This window comes from Knufia obscura (genome assembly GCF_036327395.1).
Source record: "Knufia obscura strain CCFEE 5817 isolate CBS 148926 chromosome Unknown scaffold_13, whole genome shotgun sequence".
NCBI classification, from domain to species: Eukaryota; Fungi; Ascomycota; class Eurotiomycetes; order Chaetothyriales; family Trichomeriaceae; genus Knufia; species Knufia obscura.
This window is the reverse complement of record NW_027042699.1, coordinates 168,241-191,405: the sequence shown is the minus strand read 5'-3', so window position 1 is coordinate 191,405 and position 23,165 is coordinate 168,241. Positions and strand designations below refer to the sequence as shown.

At 52.4% G+C, this 23,165-nt stretch overlaps 9 protein-coding genes across 9 annotated transcripts; 7 read left to right on the top strand and 2 right to left on the bottom strand.

The window, feature by feature from the left end:
• Nucleotides 1-633: 633 nt before the first annotated feature.
• PMZ80_009247 (uncharacterized protein) lies at nucleotides 634-1,920 on the top strand (the record flags this gene model as incomplete). Its single annotated transcript, XM_064877642.1, has 2 exons — nucleotides 634-1,066; nucleotides 1,115-1,920. 2 exons carry the CDS (start codon nucleotides 634-636, stop codon nucleotides 1,918-1,920), a joined length of 1,239 nt encoding a protein of 412 aa, XP_064726367.1.
• Nucleotides 1,921-2,763: 843 nt separating this feature from the next.
• Nucleotides 2,764-5,010, top strand: PMZ80_009246 (uncharacterized protein; the record flags this gene model as incomplete). The annotated part of the gene is made up of 1 exon (XM_064877641.1): nucleotides 2,764-5,010. The coding sequence occupies one exon, from the start codon at nucleotides 2,764-2,766 to the stop codon at nucleotides 5,008-5,010; it is 2,247 nt and encodes a 748-aa protein (XP_064726366.1).
• A 191-nt stretch (nucleotides 5,011-5,201) lies between these two features.
• Nucleotides 5,202-7,170, top strand: PMZ80_009245 (uncharacterized protein; the record flags this gene model as incomplete). Its single annotated transcript, XM_064877640.1, has 2 exons — nucleotides 5,202-5,727; nucleotides 5,780-7,170. 2 exons carry the CDS (start codon nucleotides 5,202-5,204, stop codon nucleotides 7,168-7,170), a joined length of 1,917 nt encoding a protein of 638 aa, XP_064726365.1.
• A 671-nt stretch (nucleotides 7,171-7,841) lies between these two features.
• PMZ80_009244 (uncharacterized protein) lies at nucleotides 7,842-8,831 on the bottom strand (the record flags this gene model as incomplete). The annotated part of the gene is made up of 2 exons (XM_064877639.1): nucleotides 7,842-8,050; nucleotides 8,129-8,831. 2 exons carry the CDS (start codon nucleotides 8,829-8,831, stop codon nucleotides 7,842-7,844), a joined length of 912 nt encoding a protein of 303 aa, XP_064726364.1.
• Nucleotides 8,832-9,607: 776 nt separating this feature from the next.
• KOG1 (Target of rapamycin complex 1 subunit kog1) lies at nucleotides 9,608-16,067 on the top strand (the record flags this gene model as incomplete). The annotated part of the gene is made up of 5 exons (XM_064877638.1): nucleotides 9,608-9,715; nucleotides 9,748-10,605; nucleotides 10,661-10,761; nucleotides 10,810-11,045; nucleotides 11,704-16,067. 5 exons carry the CDS (start codon nucleotides 9,608-9,610, stop codon nucleotides 16,065-16,067), a joined length of 5,667 nt encoding a protein of 1,888 aa, XP_064726363.1.
• A 1,542-nt stretch (nucleotides 16,068-17,609) lies between these two features.
• Nucleotides 17,610-19,061, top strand: PMZ80_009242 (uncharacterized protein; the record flags this gene model as incomplete). The annotated part of the gene is made up of 1 exon (XM_064877637.1): nucleotides 17,610-19,061. The coding sequence occupies one exon, from the start codon at nucleotides 17,610-17,612 to the stop codon at nucleotides 19,059-19,061; it is 1,452 nt and encodes a 483-aa protein (XP_064726362.1).
• Nucleotides 19,062-20,261: 1,200 nt separating this feature from the next.
• Nucleotides 20,262-20,801, top strand: PMZ80_009241 (uncharacterized protein; the record flags this gene model as incomplete). The annotated part of the gene is made up of 1 exon (XM_064877636.1): nucleotides 20,262-20,801. One exon carries the CDS (start codon nucleotides 20,262-20,264, stop codon nucleotides 20,799-20,801), a length of 540 nt encoding a protein of 179 aa, XP_064726361.1.
• Nucleotides 20,802-20,895: 94 nt separating this feature from the next.
• On the bottom strand, nucleotides 20,896-22,008 carry atp12_2 (ATP synthase mitochondrial F1 complex assembly factor 2; the record flags this gene model as incomplete). Its single annotated transcript, XM_064877635.1, has 1 exon — nucleotides 20,896-22,008. The coding sequence occupies one exon, from the start codon at nucleotides 22,006-22,008 to the stop codon at nucleotides 20,896-20,898; it is 1,113 nt and encodes a 370-aa protein (XP_064726360.1).
• A 174-nt stretch (nucleotides 22,009-22,182) lies between these two features.
• Nucleotides 22,183-23,139, top strand: PMZ80_009239 (uncharacterized protein; the record flags this gene model as incomplete). Its single annotated transcript, XM_064877634.1, has 1 exon — nucleotides 22,183-23,139. One exon carries the CDS (start codon nucleotides 22,183-22,185, stop codon nucleotides 23,137-23,139), a length of 957 nt encoding a protein of 318 aa, XP_064726359.1.
• Between the last annotated feature and the right edge of the window lie 26 nt (nucleotides 23,140-23,165).

Below are 23,165 nucleotides of genomic sequence, written 5' to 3'. Positions count from 1 at the left end.
TGCGCGCAACGCATAGGATGTGTTGAGATGGGAAAGGGAGGCGCGTTGAGAAAGGACCTTCTTTGTCGATAGGTTCGCGTCTAAGCCTTGGTTGTGGGGCTCTAGGCATGCCAAAGCGGACACGATGGCGCTCATCAGGTGCCCCATTCGTCAGCGTTGCGCGTCTCTTCCGTGTTTCAGCGCCCTCGAATCCTTGCCTGGCTTTCCACATCTGCGGCTGCACATCCCCATCCTGGTTAACCATTCTGGTATCATATCGCAGCTGATGCTTTTTTGCCTCGATCCAACACATCCCTGAGCACGTTTCACGAAAAAGTGCTGTTTCAACACTCTTCTTCACCTCTAGGACACAGCGAAAATACCATTCACCTCTTTGAGGAGTTGTAGCCAACTGGCTCAGCCACTCGTTTACATCAGGAAAGACTCAGCAACATCGTCCAACGCAGCAACCGATCCCGCAGCAAGTGGTGGCCGACCGCGCTTACGGTCGCCGAAGCCCAGAAACAGCCATCAACCGGTGACAACGAGAGGGGTTCTAATTCAGCAGCTTGAATTGCCAGAGTCTACATCGCGACGTTGTGATCCTTTGTACTTTGAGGAGTGCGCGGCTCCCAGACCTCGTGTCACCCAAATATGCCTGAGATCGAAGAGAAATACATAGGGCTGGCGCTGGCCGTCTGCTCGACAATAGGAATCGGCGCCAGCTTTATAATAACAAAGAAAGGCCTCAATGACGCAGCCGACAAGCATGGTTTCGAAGGAGACGGGTTCGCCTACTTGAAAACGCCGTTATGGTGGGCAGGAATCGTGTCGCTGGTATTGGGAGAAATCGCAAACTTTGCAGCCTACGCTTTTGCGCCAGCTATTCTAGTCACTCCGCTGGGTGCACTCTCTGTGCTGATAGGAGCAGTCCTCGGTGCATATTTCCTTGATGAACAGTTGGGAGTGCTGGGGAAGCTGGGCTGCGCGACCTGTCTGCTTGGTGCCATCATCATTGTGCTGCACGCGCCTCCCGACGAGCCTGTTGAGACCGTTGACAAGATTCTTGACTATGCCATACAACCAGGTGAGCACTGTTATTTTGCCTCAGATGGTCCGTGCTAACAAATTGCAGGCTTCCTCCTATATTGCACCATTGCCGTTACGATCTCCCTCCTCATGATCTACAAAGTTGGGCCAGTCTATGGCAAAAAGAACCCCCTGGTATACATCTCCGTTTGCTCAACGATGGGATCGATCTCGGTCATGTCAATCAAGGCATTTGGTATTGCGCTGAAATTGACCTTTGGCGGAAACAATCAATTTTCACACGCATCGACCTATGCCTTTATGATCGTGTCTGGAATATGTATCTTGACACAGATGAATTACCTCAACAAGGCTCTAAGCCAATTTCCGACCTCGATCGTCAATCCTCTGTACTACGTCACCTTCACAACAGCCACTCTATGCGCCTCATTCATCCTCTTCAAAGGCTTCAACACAACCGACGCTGTCAACACACTCTCGCTACTTTGCGGCTTCCTCGTCATCTTTTCAGGTGTCTACTTACTGAACCTGTCCCGAGCCGATCCCGACGGCCACCGACTAATCACTGGCAAGGATTCAGATGTCGACGGCATACCCACCGATGGTGTTACGGTCATCCAAACACGGCGAAGCATGCAAGCTCGAAGAAGTTTCGATCCACACCGGCGAAGTAGTAGTCTGACTTTCAGTCCTGGTGGAATTCGGCATTCGGGCAGAGAGAGTGAAGGTCTGATGCACAACTATGATGTCGAACATAACGCGTTCGGACTATCAGACTTGGTTGAAGACCCGGACGAGATGGGGCACGCAAACGGGAATTCTAGCCCGAGGAATACAGGGCAGGTGAAGGTGTATCATGAGAGGCCGCATCAGAAGAGTATGGACAGATAAAATGAATATGTTGTATTTGTAACGATTTTTATGCATAGCCACGGCGAGACGAAACAGGGTTATGAACATCCAGTTCAGGGCAGGGTCTTGGACAGACATTTTGTTGGCATGACGGGTTAGACAAATCTCTATGCTGTCGCAGACAAGCTATTAGCTAACTACACTTCTGAAACTATGGCAGCATGAGGCACATTCGACATCTTCAAAGCCATCATTTTTCAAGTAATACCAAGGACCAATACATGCAGGAACCACTTGTGGCTGTGACACGTGCGAGGTTGGCAGCAAAGGGATAGCCAAGTTTTGAGTTCAGATGATCGCATGTGCCCACATTCTCCTATCAGGATTGGATGTCGTCCTCGTGCCACTACTTTGCTCTAATCAGCCTACGGTGATCTCGAATCTGCCACTCACCATGATGCCCAACATCTCGCCAGCTCTTGTTAGATTTCGAGGACAAGAAGCACGTCGTCGCCAGCATGTCTACGGCTTCGGGTAGACGCGTCGGAGACGCGGCGGAACGAGCAAGTAGCTTCAAAGCGCCGGGCATCTCAACTCCATCAGAAAAGGGTATGTAACTTTGTTGTGATGAACGTGTTTGCAGTGCCTCGAAGAAGAAACATCACACTTCAGTTCTTACATATGAAGCACGGAACATGCTTTGGTTGTGCCTGACTTTTATTGTGCTTGATTGATGCGTTCCTACCCAGCTTCGGCTTCCAATAAGAAATTTCTTATCTGCCTACCTATACCACCGAAATCCAGCATCTGATAACCCTAACTTCACCTACCTAATTCACTTTGTTTCTACTCCTAGCGTACTGTCTCAGCGCTGATATACCTATGAATCCAGAAGTCAAGATTTTCGATGAGCCGGAGCACATAGAACCTCCCAGCTATGCTGATGAACCATCACCAACACTCGTTGCTCAAAGCCCGAAGCTACACCGAGCGAGCATATCTGGCAGGAAAATGGTTGGTCGAAGTGAACGTCCCCCGTTGAAAACTATGCCATCCGACAAGTCATTGACCACGCAGATGTCAAGTTTCAACCTCGAGAACCCAGAGAAGAGTGCGAAACAAGCAGTAGACGACGACGATGACGACCAAGCACTGCTGAATCAGGTTATGCAATGGCTTCAATTGGAGAAAAGTAAACGCTCCAATGGACAGGCGGACAGCGATGCAAATGCTCAATCCCAGAAAGGTCCTCGTGACCACGATCTTTCCCTGGAGAAGCTAGAACGTATCTTGACCAAGTTCTCTGGAAGCTCTTTGGGCGGCTCAATGCGTGCTGCTCGCCGAAGGTCTACACAAATGGGTGGTAGGCGGGGCTCGATAGCCAGAGCCTTGATGAAAGGTCAGAGAAGTGCTTACAATTCCGAGACTGACAATGTTGATGCTGTTGCGGTTGTGCCACATATTGAAGCATCGCTCGACAACACGAAGACGATGTCATACTCGGGCGGATCTGCTGACACGACTACCGCCGACCCAGATAAAACCAAAGAACAAGGTCATTGGGAGATCTTCAAACAGGACATCCTCCGGCTTACACATACGCTTGGTCTTCGAGGTTGGCGAAGGCTACCAATCGAGTATGGCGACGCTATCACAGTAGAGCGGCTCAGTGGTGCTTTGACGAATGCTGTTTATGTGGTAAAACCGCCCAAGGACTATACGCTCATGCAGAGGAAGGATGATCAAGGCAACATCATCCCGATCAAGAAACAGCCAAAAGAGCTCTTGTTGCGAATCTACGGGCCAAACGTCGAGCATCTCATCGATCGTGAAAGCGAATTGATGATCCTCCGACGACTTGCCGCAAAGAATATTGGACCAAAACTCCTCGGCTACTTTGATAACGGTAGATTCGAAGAATTCCTGCATGCGAGGACACTTCAACCCCAGGACATTCGCGACCCATCCACCTCGAAACAGATCGCAAAACGCTTCAGAGAACTCCACGATGGAATAGATCTCCTGGAATCGGAGCGAAGGAGCGGTGCCTTTGTATTTGCCAACTGGGACAAGTGGGTCGATCGAGTCGAAAAAGTCATCACCTGGCTTGACCAGCAGGTTCAAGGCGAGCAGCATGGCAAGGCTCCAGCCTCTCCTCGTTATACACGGCAAGGTCTGATCTGTGGTGTGGAATGGAAAATGTTCCGTGAAGCCTATGACAAGTACAGGGCCAAGCTCATCCAGGAGTCAGGAGGAGAGTCAGGGATCCGCAAACGCCTCGTCTTCGCTCACAATGACGCTCAATATGGCAATCTGATGATGCTACAGCCGGCGGAAAAGTCACCACTGTCGGAACCTACCAACCAGCACAAGCGTCTTGTTGTCATTGACTTCGAATATGCAAATGCTAACACACGGGGACTGGAGTTTGCCAACCACTTCACAGAATGGTGCTACGATTATCATCATCCTGAGCGCTCCTTCGCCTGCAACGCAAACATGTATCCGAAGCCAGAAGAGCAACATCGATTCGTTCGCGCATATGTCATGCATCGTCCGCAATTTGCAGCCTCTGCTTCTGCGACTCCCAACCTAGAAGCTCGTGAAAAGACTAGCATACCAGACTTTATGCTTGACGCTCGAGCACCTGGAGGTGGCTACGGCTTCGATTATGAAGCCGAAGAGAGAGCAAGAGAGAAGGTACAAGAGCAGGAAATTGAGGAGTTGCTTCGTGAGACACGAAACTGGCGTATTGCAAACCACGCACAATGGGTAGCTTGGGGCATCGTGCAGGCTAAAGTACCAGAACTCGACGAACCACCGAAGAAGTCGATTGCTGGAGCTATGGTAGACAAAGTTAAGTCGGCTATTTACCCACGATCTGACCCACTTGACGAGGAGGTCAAGGAGAGGCAAGAGGAGGCCAAGCACGATCGACCAGAAGGACGTGGCCAGGAAGAAGCACACCAAGAGGGTGATGGTCAAGAGGAAGAAGAGGATTTCAACTACCTTGCATATGCACAAGAAAGAGCTATGTTCTTCTGGGGCGACTGTATTTTGATGGGCATTGTCAAAGAAGAGGATCTGCCGGAAGCGATGCGTCCGCACGTCAAGTACGTGAAGTACTAGCAGTGAAAATGACGCTAGTGATAAAGTGAAGATGCGAGCAGAACTGTGGCCGACAAACATTTATACCCCTCAATGAATAACAATGTTAGACCTTTCCCGACGGAAGCCAACAAGTCTGCGCGTTCGTTTTGTTATTGGACTCTGGTACACACCTGAAACGTTGACCTACTCAAAGACATTTCAACCTAACGATGCGCTCTGAAGACCAGAAGAGAATCGCTGCCCATTATGGCGCCCTCTGCGGTCTGCGAGCAGAACCAGATTCGGATTCAGATGAGTCGACAGAGGCTAAACCTTCACCGAATCAAGAGCCTGCGGCATCAACAATGTCGCCACCAACTGAGGCCGTTCCCCGTCCCCGACCAGAGTCATTGACCCTACCATTCGAAAACCGCGAGCGCGAATCTCACCTCGTTTCAGAAGACGAACTTGATCGTATAATCAGACAAGGGGAGATGAACCATTCCTCGCCGCCTCTACCATCGGGCATTGACCGCAGCGCACCAGCTGGAAGTCTCAGAAGATCTATGTCGACAGCCAGGAATACTAGGATGTCAATGATGTCCCAGCGAACACGACCTGCGTCGGCAGATTTTAGCAGAATGGTAGCGAACAGAGCAGGGCAGCCAGATCAGAGTCAGGGCACACAGTCTGCTCTGCCTCGTGATCCCACACTTACCGCTTTACCCCGGGCGCCTACGAAGAATGATCTGATGGGTAAGTAGCGGTCTTTGCGTGACTACTCCATTACTAACTACATCATTTGCAGTCTACCCTGCGGAAGCAGATACCCCAGCAAAAGGCCGCTCCCTAGGATACACCAGCTCTTTGCGCAAGAATTTAGCTACCTCCAATTCCGACCGCGTCCATGGCAAAGAGAATGATGACCACGCAGGCCAGAAAACACCTCAGAAGAAAGGACACAAAAGACAGTTCTCGGCCGCAGACATGGTGGACTCCGTCAAGAAGCGTCTCAAACACCGAAACCAGCACGACGCAGAATATGAGCAGGCCAGAGCAGCAGTCAGCAGTCCACTAGGTGGAAGTCCGGTGGCCTCAACCAGATCGAGATATGCTACGAACCGACAAGAGACTGACTCAGACAGCCATTCGTCCCCACGAAACTCCAGTCAGAGCATCGACCTAAGCCGCACCCAGACAAACACAAAAGAGCCACCCAATAGCCTCAAAAAGTCCCTCCTAAAACGCACCTGGTCCAAAACAAAACACGCCGCAAAACTCTCCATCTCCATCTCCTCTCCCCTCGCAGGCTCAAAACTCAAGATCTCCGACCCACTAGCAACCCCCACCTCAACCAGCCCTCTCACACACGGTGATGCTACCGGCCGCGACATACCAACACCAGCCCCGTCAACGATGACAACAGGAACAAACGGAACCAGTAGCACGCAGTACTACGCCTCAGCTGAACCCTCACCGCAGACTGATCAGCGCGCGTTCACGCCCACGCCCACACCAAGCAACGGTAGCGGTAGCGGGCCACTTCAACAGCAGCCCTCAGACTTCGAGTTCATCACCGGCCCCCCACCCCGCCGCGGTGTATTAACGAGACTTGGCGCGCCGCCAGCAAGAAAGGAGTTGAATAGTGTTGTTGCACGTCAACAGTCCCGGATTGTGGATCTAACACTCCAAAACAACGTTCTCGTCAGTCAGATTGAGTTGTTGCGCGGTGGGGTTCAGGGGATGAGAGTTGATAGGCACGGTGGTGGCAATGGTACTGATAACCTCCATGTCCGTACGACTACTACAGACGATGCGCAAATTCCCAACAGCAGCAGAGCAAGACTGCAGCAGACGGATATGCCGCCTCCACCACCACCACCACCACCACCTCAACGACCGACACGAACAGAGGCATTTCAGCGGGTGTTTGGAGGTGAGAGACCGTTGAGTCAGGAGGAGATGCAAGGACTGAACGGTGGAACAACGAGACGTGGTCCGCAGCAAAATTGTCAGAGTTTTGATCCGGAGGGGTGGAGACGGATTATGGGTGTTAGGAGGGAGAGAGAGGTAGAGCGGATGGATATTGATGGGGATATTGAGATGGATGTTGATGGTAGTGGAGGTGATCAGATTGGCATGGAGATTGAAATGGATAGGGACGACAAGAGGAAGACTTGGATGACGTGCGATTCTTAGGTTCTCGGTGCCTGTCAATGCGAGTGAGTCACGGTGTGCAGCGGAACTGGTTGTCCATGCTTGTTGGGGTGGGTTGGTTGGTTAATACCGTACTGTAAGCAAGTGCTATAGGTAGGTGTTGGAAGGAGCGACAATATCAGGCGCTACGTTTGTTGACAGGAAAGTCGTCGATTACCGTGCTGGCTTTCATGCAAATGCGGGAAGAGTTATAGTAGCATGGTACCGCTAACAACCTTTGAAGAACTGAAATAAAATACAAACCGTTCAAGGCTGGTCTACGATTGCGCCTACCTACCTACTTGCTTACCATGTCTTCGCATGTTTTGGGAACTGAATCAAGAGCACAGTAGTAAGGAAGCAGAGTTTTGCAGCTCCCTTCTCCCGCCAATTGTCGGAGTTGGACCTGACCTCGAGTCGGGTCTGGATGATCAGGGTGGTTGTCTCATCGGTTGAACCCCATATACGGTATTCACTATTTAGCGTACGCAACACTTATCATGCCGACTTGACAGGCAGCGGGATACTGTAGGAGCTAAGCAAAGTGTATAGCGACATACACTACAACCGGTGACATAGTGTACACGAGCTGACTTGCGATGCCATCATATACTATCAAAGGATATCCGACAACGCAACCTGACCACGCCGCAGTAGGACCCCAAGTGATCTGATCACCAATTACCCACCTTAGGCTTGAAATCCCAAGCAGCATCCTGAAATGGCCATCCCACAAGCCCAACATTAAGTTTCGTACTGGCCTCAAGATCCTTCGCATTCGCCTTGAGCTCATCTACATCCCAGTTCGCCCAGAGAAACTTGCCCTTAAGGAAACGCGCCTCCGGGCTCGCGAGCCAGACATTGAACGTCGCTGGTAGAGAGACTAGTGAGGGCAGAGTGTTAGCATATCATGTTCGTTCTATCCCACCTACTGTAACAAGTCACAGCCGTGTGCACGTACCGTCATCCGAAAACCCAATAGCCTCCACTCCCCCGGCCTCCTTATTCATATCCGTGTCAACAACCCCCGGCTGCACATGAAACACACTGACGTCCGGACTCCCGAACGCAAACGAGTCCCACAGTCGGAATACGGCTAGCTTCGCGACGCTGTATGCCGCGAACAACGGCGCGAAATTCAGATGTGCGGCGGACGAGTTGATTGAGATTGCGGTTGCGTTGGGTGCTGCGTGGCGGAGAAATGCCTGGGCGATGTGGAGGGAGCCGGCTAGGTTCTGCTGGATTGAGGCGAGGAAGGCGGGGGCGTTGACGGTGGCGATTGGGTCGCGGGGGCCGATTGTGGCGGCATTACTGACGAGGATGTCGATTTTGTTGTTTTCGGTGTTGGCCAGGAAGTCGGAGAAGGCGGTGTCGACTTCGGACTGGTTTGTGACGTCGGTTGGGTAGACGGATACTGAGACGGAGGAGTAGGTTTGCAGGATGGAGGTTTTGGTGTCGTGGAGGGGTTGGGGTCGCCGGCCCAGGAGGGCGATGCGGGAAGCGCCGGCGGCGGCGAAGGAGTGGGCTGTTGCTGCGCCGATGCCGGTGCCGCCGCCGGTTATCAGGATTGTTTTGCCCTTTGCGGAGAGCTCGGGGCGGGTTGGGGACAGGGAGGGGTAGGTGGTGTCATGCCATTTTTTGGTTGGGGAGGGGAAGGGGGCCATGGTTGTTGGGTTGTGGGTTGTGTGGGATTTTGGGGGAGGATGGGTTGGTGGTTATGGTTTGATGAGGACATGTTGTTGAGTGGACGTTAACGGGGTTATATATGCGTGGGTGCGCTTTGGTTCTTGAGTGCTGACGGGGTTGTGCACTTTGTAAAGCCCGGCGTGGTCGTCATCTTTGTGGGAGGTCGTGGTGCACGTTAGGATAGCAAGGTATCAGACGACGGAAGTCCAACGTGCTCACACAATGCAGGCTCGGAAGTCTGGGCAATGAGGTAGCAGGACTTTTGCAAAATGTTCCGCTGGCAGATCAAAAGTGTTCCGATGACTCCACCTGCAGTTTTCAAAATGCAAATTCCCGCCCAATATGCAGTAGGTGCGGTTGGTGAGTATGGAACCCGGGCCCATGGTGCTAGCTGACAAATCCCAATGGATGTATCGAAGCTTCAGTAGGCATTTCACTTTGCAACCTCGATGAATCGCTGTGGTACATTCCGCAATGTATAGAGGAGATGCAAATACTCCTCTGCGATGTGCGCAGTGCAACAAGCCGTTCGATAAGGGTAAGTGCCGTTATATCAACCATTTCCCCAGCTGGGATCGATTGTCCTGATGGAGATGATCGCGCTCTAGATCTTCTTGCTCGACCGTGATCGTGCTACAGTCACGTGATAGCAGCTTCCGCTATGTGCGCTTGTTGTCTCTAAGTCTGACCTTTTAAGCGTTCATCTCCCATCAAGACTAACAGCTTCGTGGTTTAGAATCCACGTTGAAGCGACATGGATATTACTGTCGCTCAAGAAGAGCTGGTAGCACCACTCGCCCTCGATCGTGTAACTCTTGTGCCAGAAACAAGGTGCGTTGCGACCACACGCAGCCCGAATGCGGTAGGTGCGTAAGCAGAGCTATCAAATGCCAGTACCCAGCACATATCACAAAAGGTGCAGCACCGCGAGACCAGGATAGTAATGAGGCACTGAGAGAATGGCAGAAGGCAACGCCTTTGTTGCTCGCAGAGTCTCCCAGTGTCGATATCGACCAGGAAGTAGGCGTAGCTGGCAACGCAGTTCTCGATACTGCCCTTGATTTTGCAGAAGCAGAATTGACTAACCCCGAAGATGCTTCTCTGTACCCAGACATGGATCTCGCCGACCTCTTAAACCTCCAGACCAACAACGACACAATTCAGAACCCTTCTTCAGGGTGGTCACCTTCCAACCGTCGGAAGACACATTTCATGGATTGGACAGGCCAGATAGAGCAGGCTGCTTCACCTTTCAATGTATCGATACCAACATTACCAACACACACTCCTCGATCGTTCGTCCTGCGAACCAAGGTCAGACGTGATGCGTCAAGAACCGCCAATCTCATACTCCACATGTTGAAGGCATACCCTCTAATGCTACAGGACAACAGTCTTCCGCCTTTTATCCATCCGAGTTTGATATCTTCCGATGCCGAGAACGATGACATGGAGCCATTGAACAATTGCATCAGTTTAGTGCATATGCTCAGCAGCCGGGTCCGAGGGAGTCGAAAGTTGTTCTGGAGAAACGTGCGGATGGAATGTGAAAGACTGTGTGCAGAGGTAGGTGGAGTTTTACTTCCAAGACCTGAGGTACTGGAAGCTAATGGGTCACTCCAGCACCTCGAGTTGAATGAATGGGAACTGCTTGCTGCCATGCAAGCCCTCTCGATATACATCCTCATAAGGTTGGACGAAGGCGAAACGGACCATAACAACATTGATTCCCTGTTGATTGCAACAGTGATTGTAGGTCTTAGCTCCCTGTGATTTTCTTCATTCGAGTTCTACTAACACACTGCAGGTAACAGCGTCGCAATCTAATCGCAAAACCGAGTTTACGCAAGACAGCTACAGTCTGGAGTCGAACTGGAAGCACTGGACTTTCCAAGAATCCGCACGAAGGTCGGACGATCCTGCCTTTCTACCGTAGCGATGCTAATCAAATCACAGGCTATGTGTGATCTATCAAGTGGTGAATATGCTGGTGTATTTCGAGCCAGCGGCGCTGTGTGATCTGCATTCGAACCTTATTCTCGCACCACTACCGGCTAAGAAACAGCTATGGGAAGCAGGCGATGAAGTCACGTGGAAAGCGGCAAGCGAAAGAGATACTGGGTTTCAAACGGCCTTCGGGATGACTGCGAACGGGGATCTGATCAGGATAGGTGAAGGCCAGCTGTGTTACGGTGAGCTTATGCCGCACTCTAGGTCTTTGGACACTAGGGCTTCTTGGAGAAGCACAGCGGATTGGGAAGAGTGGTGCTCGGGTATGGATGGACTCGGCGGCCTTGTTATGCTCGCTGCTTCCTTAGTAGCATAGGTTTTCATTAGATACCCATGAGTCTTTCGACCAGCTACGTTCAAGGGCGAGAGCCTGTGATGGCATTTGTGCCATGGCTACTAGGAAACCACGAGGTTTGCAAAGTCCCGTCGACCGGTAGGCGTCCGGCGATTTCGATGCCTCTAAGCCATAAGCAGTTAGGCTCCTAAGGCTCGGCCGATCAAGTGGGTTGCAGCTGCAGTCCGAAATGGTTACCTTCGGCTTCTTCAGGTTGACAATTGAAGCACTTTTTGGTGCTGCCTCAACTCACTGGCATGGTCAGTGGCAGTCGCTGAGTGCAGGCGTCGTACTTCACAAAGCCTGTGGTGCGCAGTCGACGCCCAGTACTGGTCTTCCTCCTCTTCTTGTACTTGTAAACAGGCGGCAGCACGAGTTCGTGCTTGTAAATGCGGCTGCAGGTGCAGGCGCACGCGCGATCCACCTTCCTCTATCATACCTACGAGCCACTACTTGGTACTTGGCTGCGTCACATCTAGGCTCGTGCGAGCTGCAAGTTTGACCAGATGCGGCGCAGCACATCGATATGCCGGCATTGAATGGCATGATCAATGGGGACAGCCGCCATGGCCATCACCAGTCCCTAGGCCAGCCCAACGGCCATGTCGCTCACACTCACAACCTCTACGATGACGAAGACTATTTCAGCAGAAACCGGCATACTCAGCATACCCAGCATCGGGGTCGGACAGAACTTATCCCTCACTATAATGACCGGCTTGGACACCACTCACCGAACGCTGGCGACAACAATCGACCAGTAGCATATCCAGACAGAGATGGCCATGTTTCACGCCGACCCCCTGCTCTGCCTCGAACCAAGAGTGACATGGGGCCCCAAGATCGCAAAGGTGCCAGGATAGAACAAGACGACGAGTCGCAACGGGAATCACAGCAGCAGCTGCGCCACGGTTGGGACAACGAATATGCTTCGTCAGAGTTCCTGGCGAGCCTCAACTCCAACTTCTACATCTATTTCACAGACAAGCGCCACGAGAACAATGGCACTCAATCCACCGAAGCCTCCCATTTCCCGAGCCGAGACTGGCGCATGCGCGATCGCATGAAGACGGTATCGGCTGCGCTAGCCATCTGTTTGAACATCGGCGTCGATCCCCCCGATGTCATAAAGACGAACCCCACTGCGAAACTCGAAGCCTGGACAGACCCGACTGCGAATCTCGGTGGTAGTAAAGTCATGGAGCAAATAGGGAAGAGATTGCAAGAGCAGTATGAGACGTTGAGTCTGCGCACACGTTACAAACAATATCTGGATCCCAGCATTGAGGAGACCAAGAGGTTCTGTGTCTCGCTTAGGAGGAATGCTCGGGACGAAAGAGTACTATTTCACTACAATGGTCACGGCGTTCCTTTGCCTACCGTCTCTGGCGAGCTATGGGTTTTTAACAAGAACTACACTCAATACATACCAATCGGTATATATGATCTCCAGAGCTGGTTGGCTGGCCCGAGTCTATTCGTCTACGATGTCTCGCACGCAGGAAATATATTGCACAACTTCGAATACCAGATTGAGAAACACGAGAAGGAGAATGAAGAGCTGAAAGAGCGAGATCCCAATGCCCCTCGCCAGAACTACAGCGACTGCATTCAGCTTGCGGCTTGCGGAAGGAACGAGATGCTACCTACAAATCCAGATCTACCAGCTGACCTATTCACTTGCTGTCTGACGACTCCCATAGATATTGCACTACGCTGGTTTGTGCTACAAAATCCTCTCGGTTGCCCCATTAGCATCGACGATGCTAAGATACCTGTTCCTGGAAGGCTGCAGGATAGGCGCAGCCCTTTGGGAGAGCTCAATTGGATATTCACCGCAATCACAGACACCATCGCATGGAACCTACTACCTCGGAACTTGTTCAAGAAGTTGTTCCGCCAAGATCTGATGGTGGCTGCGCTCTTCAGGAACTTTTTACTCGCAGAGCGAATCATGAGGGCAAATCACTGTCACCCTGTATCCTCACCAAAGCTAGAAGAGACTCACCAACATCCACTCTGGCAAAGCTGGGATTTGGCTCTCGAGTTGGTCGTTCGCCAGATGCCTATGCTTATACGCCATGAAAAGGGCGAGATCCAATATGAATACCAACACTCTGACTTCTTCGCACAACAGTTGACAGCATTTGAAGTCTACCTCAATTCCGGTCCTACAGAGGAAGAAGCGCCAAACCAGTTACCAATCGTACTACAGGTACTTCTTAGTCAGGTACATCGACTTCGTGCGCTGATCCTCCTCAGTAAATTCCTTGATCTTGGACCCTGGGCTGTACACCTTGCACTTAGCATCGGTATCTTTCCTTATGTGGTAAAGCTACTGCAAGCCGCCTCCATCGAGCTGAAACCTGTCATGGTCTTTATCTGGGCCCGAATAATGGCAGTCGACTACACTGTGCAAAGTGATCTGCTCAAAGACAATGGAGTCCAGTACTTCATCAGCATCATGAGTCCGAACAGCGACATCCCCGTGGGTAATGCTAGTGAGCACCGCGCTATGTGTGCCTTCATCATTGCCACTTTCTGCAAGAATTACCCTCATGGACAGACCGTGTGTCTGACGAGCGAGCTGATGAACTCGTGCACCACGAACATGGCTGAGCCCGAAAATCCACTTTTGAGACAATGGTCGGCTTTGTGCCTGAGTATGCTCTGGCACGATTACAGCGAAGCCAAGTGGGCGGGCATTAGGGTCGGTGCGCACCTGAGAGTCACTGATATGTGGTGTGATCCTGTTCCGGAAGTGAGAGCGTCCATGTTACACGCTTTGACCAATTTCATCGGCATGCCAGATCTGACAGATCAGGTCGAGGCAATCGAGGAGGGCATCGCTCAGTCGATGATCGTCATGACAAGCGATGGTAGCGCCTTAGTCAGGAAAGAGCTTGCAATTTTCTGGTCTGCTTTTGTGAAGAGATACGAGAACAAATTCATTGTTGCTGCTTATGAGCAACTACTAGAAGAGAGGGATCGACATCCGGATACTGGTGGAATGACGAACGGCGTCGACAGGACTCCAAGCACATATTCTGCCAACACGATCTATGGATCTGCTTGGGCACAAGTGCTTATGCTATCAGTTGACCCTCATCAAGAAGTAGCTTGGATGGCATCGGCTATTGTAGACTACATTCATGAAGCAACCATGTCCTCACCAATGGCTGATCTTGCCACGCACGTCATTGATGACCTGCTGAAGTCGTCCAGGAAGCAGCAAGGGGGTCTGAAGAAAGTGCCGTCGCTCGAATCAATCAAGTCGTTGGCCTCAAGTCGACCCAGCACGCCACCAGCACAGTTGACGAAGCAAGAGAGTTACCTTTCTCTCAGCATCAAACGGACAGCATCGTCTCTGCGCAATCTCGTGGGTGCCGGACCAAGTTCAACAAATCTCGCTGACAAAGATACATCACCGCAGTCGAAACTACCGGCTAACACTCCACGCGGTCGTCTCCCAGCAGAATGGTCACGCCCGCCGGACGCCACACAGCCACAGCACAACCACTATCACTCCGCAAGTCTTCCGCCATCTGCCGGATCTACACCTCACGATCCATCCTCGCGCCCAAATCTACCTCTTGAGAGCACATTGCTACAATGGTCGACCGAATACTTCCGCGAACCACAAATGCGTCCCAATGACCCTGACGAGCCAGGCTCAGCTGACTACAACTCACGCCTTTATCGGCGCACACGCAACGAGCGAATAATAGCTGAGAATCAGCCACTCAAGTCAGTTGCTGCATCCTCAAAGTGGACCAGACTAGAAGCATTCCTCAACAACGGCACACAGCCAACGCGTATGACGTTCCATCAATTCGACTCACACCTAGTCGTCGCTGACGACCGAGATACGATCAACGTCTGGGACTTCCAGCGCAATGAGGTCCTGAGCAGATTCAGCAACGGCAACCCCAGCGGCAGTCGAATCAACGATACCAAATTCATGAACGAGGATGACAACCCGCTTCTTATGGTTGGGTCATCAGACGGCATACTCAAGGTCTACAGGAACTACGCCGACCAACGAGAGGTGAAATGCGTAACTGCATTCCGTGCGCTGACCGAACTCGTACCCAGCAATAAGAATGCCGGGCTAGTCTTTGATTGGCAACAAGGACAAGGCCGTGCACTCGTCGCTGGTGACGTCCGCGTGATCAAGGTTTGGAACGCAGCAACAGAAGTATGCGTGGCTGATATTCCAGCGCGCTCGTCTTCATGCGTAACGAGTCTAACATCCGATCAACTAGCAGGGCAAATCTTCACGGCTGGTTTTGGTGACGGTGTAGTCCGTGTGTTCGACCAGCGTCTGAACTCTCGCACGAGTATGGTGAAGGCGTGGCGCGAACACAGACAGTGGATTACGAATGTGCATATGCAGCGGGGTGGTGTAAGGGAGTTGATCTCTGGTGCTAGGAACGGCGAGGTCAAGCTTTGGGATATTAGGATGGATGATGCGATTGCTACTATTCATGCTACGGGTGCACATGGGGGACAGTATCATCGCAGCACGCAGAATCCGGATGGGGGGTATTATGGTGATGGTGTTAGTACGAGTCGAGTCCCGACGCTGAGGAGCCTGAGTTTGCATGAGCATGCGCCGGTTTTCGCGGTGGGGACTGATAGGCATGAGGTCAGGACATTCAACACGAACGGTGATGCGCTGGGAGTGTTTGAGCCGCTGGCTAGTGGTGTGTGGTCGAAAGCTGGTGGGGTGGCGTCGGCTGCGGCTGGTGCTGTGGGAGCTGGTGGGTGGCGGAGGAATGCGATTGTGGCTACTGCGTACCATCCGCATCGGATGCTACTTGCTGTTGCGGGTGGTGGAGATGGACATGTCAGTTTGGTGGGGTATTGAGCATGTGACCACCGAGTAGCGGACGGGGTAAATGCTATTGATTGAGTTGGGTTGGCACGGACGGCGTTATGGTCCGTATGCATATACGGTGCGGTTTGCTGGGAGACAAGGAAGACAGACATGATGAAATGGGCATGGGCGTTCACACGAGACGGTACTTAATGGGATTGGGTTCGTGGAACGGGTGAGTGGGTGCATCGCGGCCTCTACATAATGTACCATCATAATGCTTCTGCGGACAACTGGACTGTGTCCGAGACGATGAATGAACGAACATGCCATATCCGGTATCGTCGGCTACCTACAGCTTGTATCATAAACTTTACTTAATGTGAGTTCTTATGGTGTCTGCCTATTCAAGCGCAGAGTTCAGTCCTCCAATAAGTGCTTGCGCATGCTCCTTTTTATACAAGATATTTAAGTTTCCACCTTACGGCTCGCAGGTGCTGTAGAGCAGAATTCCCACGTCTATCACTAATGATGCGACGGAAATTGGTGCCATAGATTCTGCTGAGATGCCTAAGTGTGGTTGTGGACTTATAGCATTCGAGTCAAAGACATTGGAATTCTCAAGAGACGTCTTAACGTCCTGCAGTAAGGGTGGTATATCGTGCTTGAACCGGTATAGTGCGGCGCTTCGTTGACTAACGTAATTATCGGCCTAATGTGTCACGGCTACCTAATGTGTCACAAAACTGCAAAAGCTGCTCTCAGAATGCGGCGCGCATGCAATGCTTTAGGTTACAACTCACATATTTGTGGTATGCTGAGATAGAGAATTAGCAGGCGAATCGATATATACATCTCTTAGTATAGTACTCGCCGTGGTGCCTAAGTACAGCTTACGTTTTGAAAGTAGCCAAATTAATTGATCTCAGCTCTAATAATTCAGATCAAATCTTGCCAGATTCTTGAAAGTTAGCCGAGCTGACACAGTAGACCGTTGCGACACATTAGGCCGATAATTACGTTATATCGGGACTAGTAATATCGCTGGATATTGACGCTGCCTAGTGCTAGCACCTCCCGGTTCGCTTCGTGTCAAGCGTACTTCTACTTCCTTCCCTGGTACCCCCGGCGAATCGTTCGGACGTAACTACAACAGCTCAGATCTTATACGACGGAAACGTAACATTCCGTCCACGAGATCAAGGGTCATGGCGCCTCGCTTCAGGTCCTGCGTGTTCAGGCCTGACTTAGCCATCAAGTCATCCTCTATCTCTGCTGCCTGGCATCTATATCGCTCATACACGAAGCATTGAATGAGATGGCCAGCTGTGAACATGAAGCTACGCTTGACTCTGCAACCAGCCAGCGATACAACACGCTACAATTGCCCAGAAAGCAGTTATACCATCAGCCTTGGCCCAGTTGTCGCAAGTCAACTTCACAAATCTATGAGCTGTGCCGTGCTCGGTCTGTGCTAACGCCACGCCACCCACTAATCAGATCACTGAATCGTAAGCCCACCATATCATCCTTGCCGCACAATTTACTAGTTAGTACGCATCACAGTTCCCAACCGGTTGAAACCCAACAACAATGCCATCTCCAGCCCCCCACCCCAGCAATCTACCCCTCCTATCAAGCAAACACATCGTCATCTCCGGCGCAGGCATAGCCGGCCTCTCGTTCGCATTATCTCTTCACAAACAATGGGCTCGGATCTTAGAATCTGAAGACTCAGCAGCGGCAGCCCCACCACCACCACGCATCACGATCTTCGAACGCGACGATAAACACGACCGCGAGGGACGCGAGGGCTACAGCGTCCGTCTCCGGTGTGATGGCGACAATGGCGGCGGTGGCGGTGTCGGGGTGCTGCATGAGCTTGGGCTCTACGATGTAGTGAAGGGTGCGGCTGTGCTTGTTGATGGGGAGGATGTTGGCGTCGGCAGTATGGTGCTTTGGGATAAGAACTGGCGTCTGCTTATTAGGGCGGATGGATCGAGGACGGCAGCGACGGGTGACAAGAAAAAGGGGGCGAGAAAGCTGAGGGATATGACGATCCGACGGAACGCGTTGCAGAAATGTTTGGTTGATGCGGTGGAGGGGCTGCCTGGGGTGGAGATCATGTGGGGTAGCACAGTCGTTGGTGTAGAGAGGGTGGCGGCGCACAGACAGGCCACTACCGTCATTACAGACGAAAGACCGAACGAGAACCACAGACACAATACTCCTAGTTCGACCATGACCGTCACCGTTACCGTCGCCTCCAGCAACACAAACCGTCACTCCTCAACCCCAGCCCCAACCTCAACCTCACAAAAACTCCCCTGCGACATCCTCATCGCCGCCGACGGCTCAACCTCCAAGCTCCGCCAGCACCTGCGCCCCTCCGACCCCCTCACCTACGCCGGCGTCACCATCCTGTCCGGCACCGCGAAATTTCCCTCCCCAGACAAGATCCCGAATCCTCCCGGCCGAAACTGGGGGTCCGTTATCCCCTTCACAGGAACATCCCTCTACACAAGCCCCGTAACACCAACATCCACAGTCTGGATGCTGTCATATCGCAGTCCTACGCCGCGCGACGTTCCATCCAAGCCGTACTCTGCCGATGTAATTGACGATTTACTCACCGAGGCTCGACAGCGCGGCGCATGGGCGGGACGGACATTCGAGGTGCTGGTTGATCATACAGATGGGGGAACGGTGAACTGCTTTAATGCGTTTCACCGGGCGCCGTTTACGCATGATTTGGAACGGGATGGGGCTGTGATATACATCGGCAACGCGAATCACGCTGTTACACCGTTTGCGGGGAATGGGGCGGGGATGGCATTGATGGATGGGTGGGATTTAGCAACAGGGTTGCTTGGTGGCGAACCGGGGTTAGCGGAGGGTGTGAGGGCGTTTGAGAGGGTTATGATGCCGAGGGCGGGTCGGGCGCTAAGGGATTCGAAGTTTGGCATTGAGGTTGTGCATGCGAGGGGTTGGAGGGGGTGGGTGTGTTGGGAGGTGTTGAATGTGTTGGGATGGTTTATGCGGTGACTGACAGAGCGAGTGAGGAGGGGGTGGGTGGGTGTCTGGTTGTGTGAGAAGGTTGTTGCTTTCCCTGGTGGTGTAGAGATGACGAGGGTGCTGTACGAGTAGAATGGGAGGTGGAGGACTGGGAGGTGGTGTCTCTCCGCTTAGTTGTAGTTTTAGCTGTCTCGCCTGTAATTTCTACCAAAGTTCCCCGATCACATCACCATGACTGACTGACGAAGCAGATTTCGCAGATATTGAGTGGCAGAGAACGTTTCGTAGTCTAAGGCATGAGTGTGTGGTTGGACTGTGCGAGGAGCAAGGATGGCCTGTCCTGACAAGCTTGGTCGTGGAGCTGTGTTGGTGGGATGAGAAGTGGCTAGGCAAGCCGGTGCAAGAAAAAGCGCGGACCGCAAAATCAATGGAAATCTGAAGCAAGGAGCTGAAATCAGGCTGGTGATCCCTTTTACTAGGGGTACTGTTTTTATGTCAGGCGATCCCCCGGAGTCAGTTATCCACCGCAGAATTCCACGGTCCGCGCTTTTCTTGCACCGGCTTGCTAGGAAGGCATTCGAGGAAGAAGATTATGCAGGGCTGAGGACAAGGATTAGGATGAGGACGACGAGTATGAAGAGGAATCTGATGTTTTTCAGGCTGACAGTGATGAGTCTGGTGCCAGCAACGAGGAAACACTTCGGCGCGTGATCCATTTGATTCGACTCACTGCCGCGCTTAGCGTTCACGACTTGACACGACAAGTTGTAGAAGCAATCAATCAAAGCTCGGCAACTATGCCAAGCTCTAGCCAAGCATTTCGTTGCCGAGCTTACTCATGCAGGGAATCCATGCTCGCTTATCTGCTCGATGACGGTAGTGTCGTCGATGCATAAAACTTGTTTAGCAACAACAATGTTGCTAGGATGATGTTCAACACCAAGGTATGAAGATTCCCCGCTCCCTCACCGCTGCTCGCCAGCGCCAACTTTCAGCATGGCGGTAACAAACAATCACAATCTGTGGTAACGCGACGCTGTGAGCAACCGCCCTCGAACACAACAGACACAAGTCTCTTCATACCTCAATACCGAGCTCTTCACACCCCAATCAAGTCAACCAGCCATATGCTCGCCAGTTGACACCTCGCCAATGACCCACAGCGCTCTAGTCTGAAGCGACCACCCCATCCACACCACACCTCAATCAATCCAACCCACCAACCACAAAATGCACATCCCCCTCCTCAAACGCATGCTCATCGCAACCTGCAACATATTCTTCCCACCCCTCGCAGTCGGCCTCCTAACAGGCTTCACCTCCCACGAAACCTTCCTCAACTCGTGTCTATTCCTCCTCGCTGTGATCCCCTCTCACATCCACGGCTTCTGGATCAGCGCGGTCTATTTCACGCGGAAACGGCGCGTGCGACATGGGCGGTATCCGGGGGGACCGAGTAAATGGGGGATTCATAGTGAGAAGGTGCTTACGGGGGGTGTGGGGTGCGAGGGTGCTGAGGCGTTGAAGGGGGGGAGGAAAGGTGATGGTGGAGGGGTCGGGAGGAGGGTGAGTGGGCGAGCGAGAGAGAGGTCGAGGATTCGGACTGGAGAGAGTAGACGTGGGAGTAGGAGCAGGAGTAGGAGGAGTAGTAGAAGTAGGGGTGGGCAGGGGCACGGGCCGGCTGATGAGTACACTGATGCGCAGATGATGGAGGTGCAGAATATAAGTAAGGTTGGAAGTCAGGTTAGTAGGACGAGTCGGCATTTCTAAGGATAGCGGTCCTTGTCAGACGCGCGCAGACGACGACGTTAGCTGTGTGCTGTACATGAAGTGTACATCTATCTATACATGCTTGCTCTGCGCTCTACCTCGCACCACTGACAACAAGTATCGCACTCCCCAATTGCCTCCTGATATCCTCGTTTTCGACATCATGGGTATCTTCGACCTCACCCCACATCCCCGTCTGCCACCTAACCTCAATTGTACTCGCAAACGCAGCCTCCTCAATCCCAAATCTCTTCTCCGTGCTCCTCTGCAAGTCCCTAAACTCCTCACTCCACTCAATCAACAGCCTCGTCCCGACCAACAAACTCTTACTCGCTAGAACAGCCCGCTCCAACGCGGCCAGCTCAAAAGCCGGTAAACCACTAATCCAGCCCTGAATGATACTGTTCGTAACATCACTCTGCTTCCCCGGCATGATCGAGTCTCCATCCAGCACAGGTCTGATCTCAACACCGGGCCAAACCGTAGTATTCAAGTAGCTTATGACCGTCTGGGCCATTTCCTTCTGAAGATCCCGTAGACTCGGACCCGTGTTCTCGCCCTCCTGCTTCATATCGAGGACCGATTCGCTTGCGTTGGGCGCCCAGCAGAGTAACGTGTCTGTACTCATATACCGCATCATAGCCTTGAGTATCTCCTGTCTGATCTTCGTGTCCCCCTGTGCATCAGCGTCAACGATATCCAACGCCCTCGCCACAATACTCGTCATGGGAATCCGATGTGACTTGAGCGCCTGCTGCGCACTGGTCAAAAAGTCCCACTCTATAGCGATCGCATGCGCGAGGTGAGCTTTACTCTTCGGCACAACGAGGACTTGCTTGGTCGGTGTGCGGACAGGCCGAGTGTCAAGCAGGATCTGGTAGCCATTCTCTACCTCCTTTACATGCACGTCCTTCCAGAATCGTTTCCGCAGTGGCGAGGTTTTGTTCCCTGGTTGTTGAGATGCGCGGATCTCCTTGGCTTGTTGGATTTGGGCGGCTTTTTTGCGCATGAGGTCGACGCGGGAGCCGTATTGGGAGGGCTCTGGGGGTGCTGGGGGTGGGCCGGCGGCTGTTATAGGGAGGGGGGTTGCGAGGGAGGGTGCTGTCGAGGAGATGCATCGGCGCTGAGGTCGGGCATGGTGGGATATTGTGGTCCGCTGAGTTCGAAGCGCTCGTGAGCAGAGATGCTCGAACGCTGGCTTCGACATTGTGATGGTAGTCGGAGGATGATAGAATTTCTGGAGCAGAAGGGTGTTTGCAAGATCGAGTTGCTCCTTCCAATCCGGGATCTCAACTTCTTATCTCCGGATATCATATCTTAACGCCGGTCAAAGTCTCGAAATCTTTCTCCGCAATCTTGAGAAACAACATTCTCTTACACCATGTCGAAAGTACCCCATGAAGTCAAGGACTACGTCGCATTGCCGGTAACGATCCAGAGCAAAGCCCTCGGAAAGGATGTGAAGCATTACATTTACATCAAGGCCTCCGAGCCTGATGTTCCAGATCCAGACTCCCCACGGTCACTGTTCCTCGTGAATATCCCAGTCACCACAACCGAAGCCCAACTGCGTCATCTCTTTGCTACACAGCTATCGGGCGGTCATGTCGAACGTGTTCAGTTCGCCGGTCAACATGGCACAGCATCAACGTCTTCCTCGGCACTGATAGTGACCACGAAACCTGCAGCGAAGGAAGCACCCACCACCCTGGGTAAGCGCAAGCGACCAACCCAAACTACACCAGCAGATATCGAAGCAAAGCTATCTTCATACACTCTACCATCAACGGTCCCCTCCACCTTCCACGCGACAGGCTCAACAGCAACAGCCATCTTCCTCGACCGCACCTCCCGCGACCAAATCCTGCGCGCCTGTCGCAAGGCCGCGAAATCCTCAAAACCACTAATCTGGGCAGCCGGTCTAGCAGCAGACAAAATTCCGCCCCTCGGCACCTCGCGCTACGAAGCAGAACGTAGACTCACCTTCCCACCCCGCGCCGATTTGTTAGCCCTAGCGAACGATTTCATGTCCACATACTCCGAACTTGAAGCCGCGCGAGCCCGCGAATCAGCTAAGCGGCGCGCTGAACCAGACGAAGACGGCTTTGTTACAGTCACGAGAGGCAGTAAGGGTGTCGTTAAGAGTGATGAGGCGGAGGCGATCAAGGCGAAGGCAAAGGAGAAGCAGGACAAGGCGGGGTTACAGAACTTCTATAAGTGGCAGATGAGGGAGAAGAGGAGGGAGGAGCAGGGTGCGTTGTTGAGACAGTTTGATGAGGAGAAGAGACGGGTTAGGGAGATGAGGGAGCGGAGGGGTGGGGTTGTGCCTGAGCGGTGAAGACCTGTTGATATGAGGGAAGGATT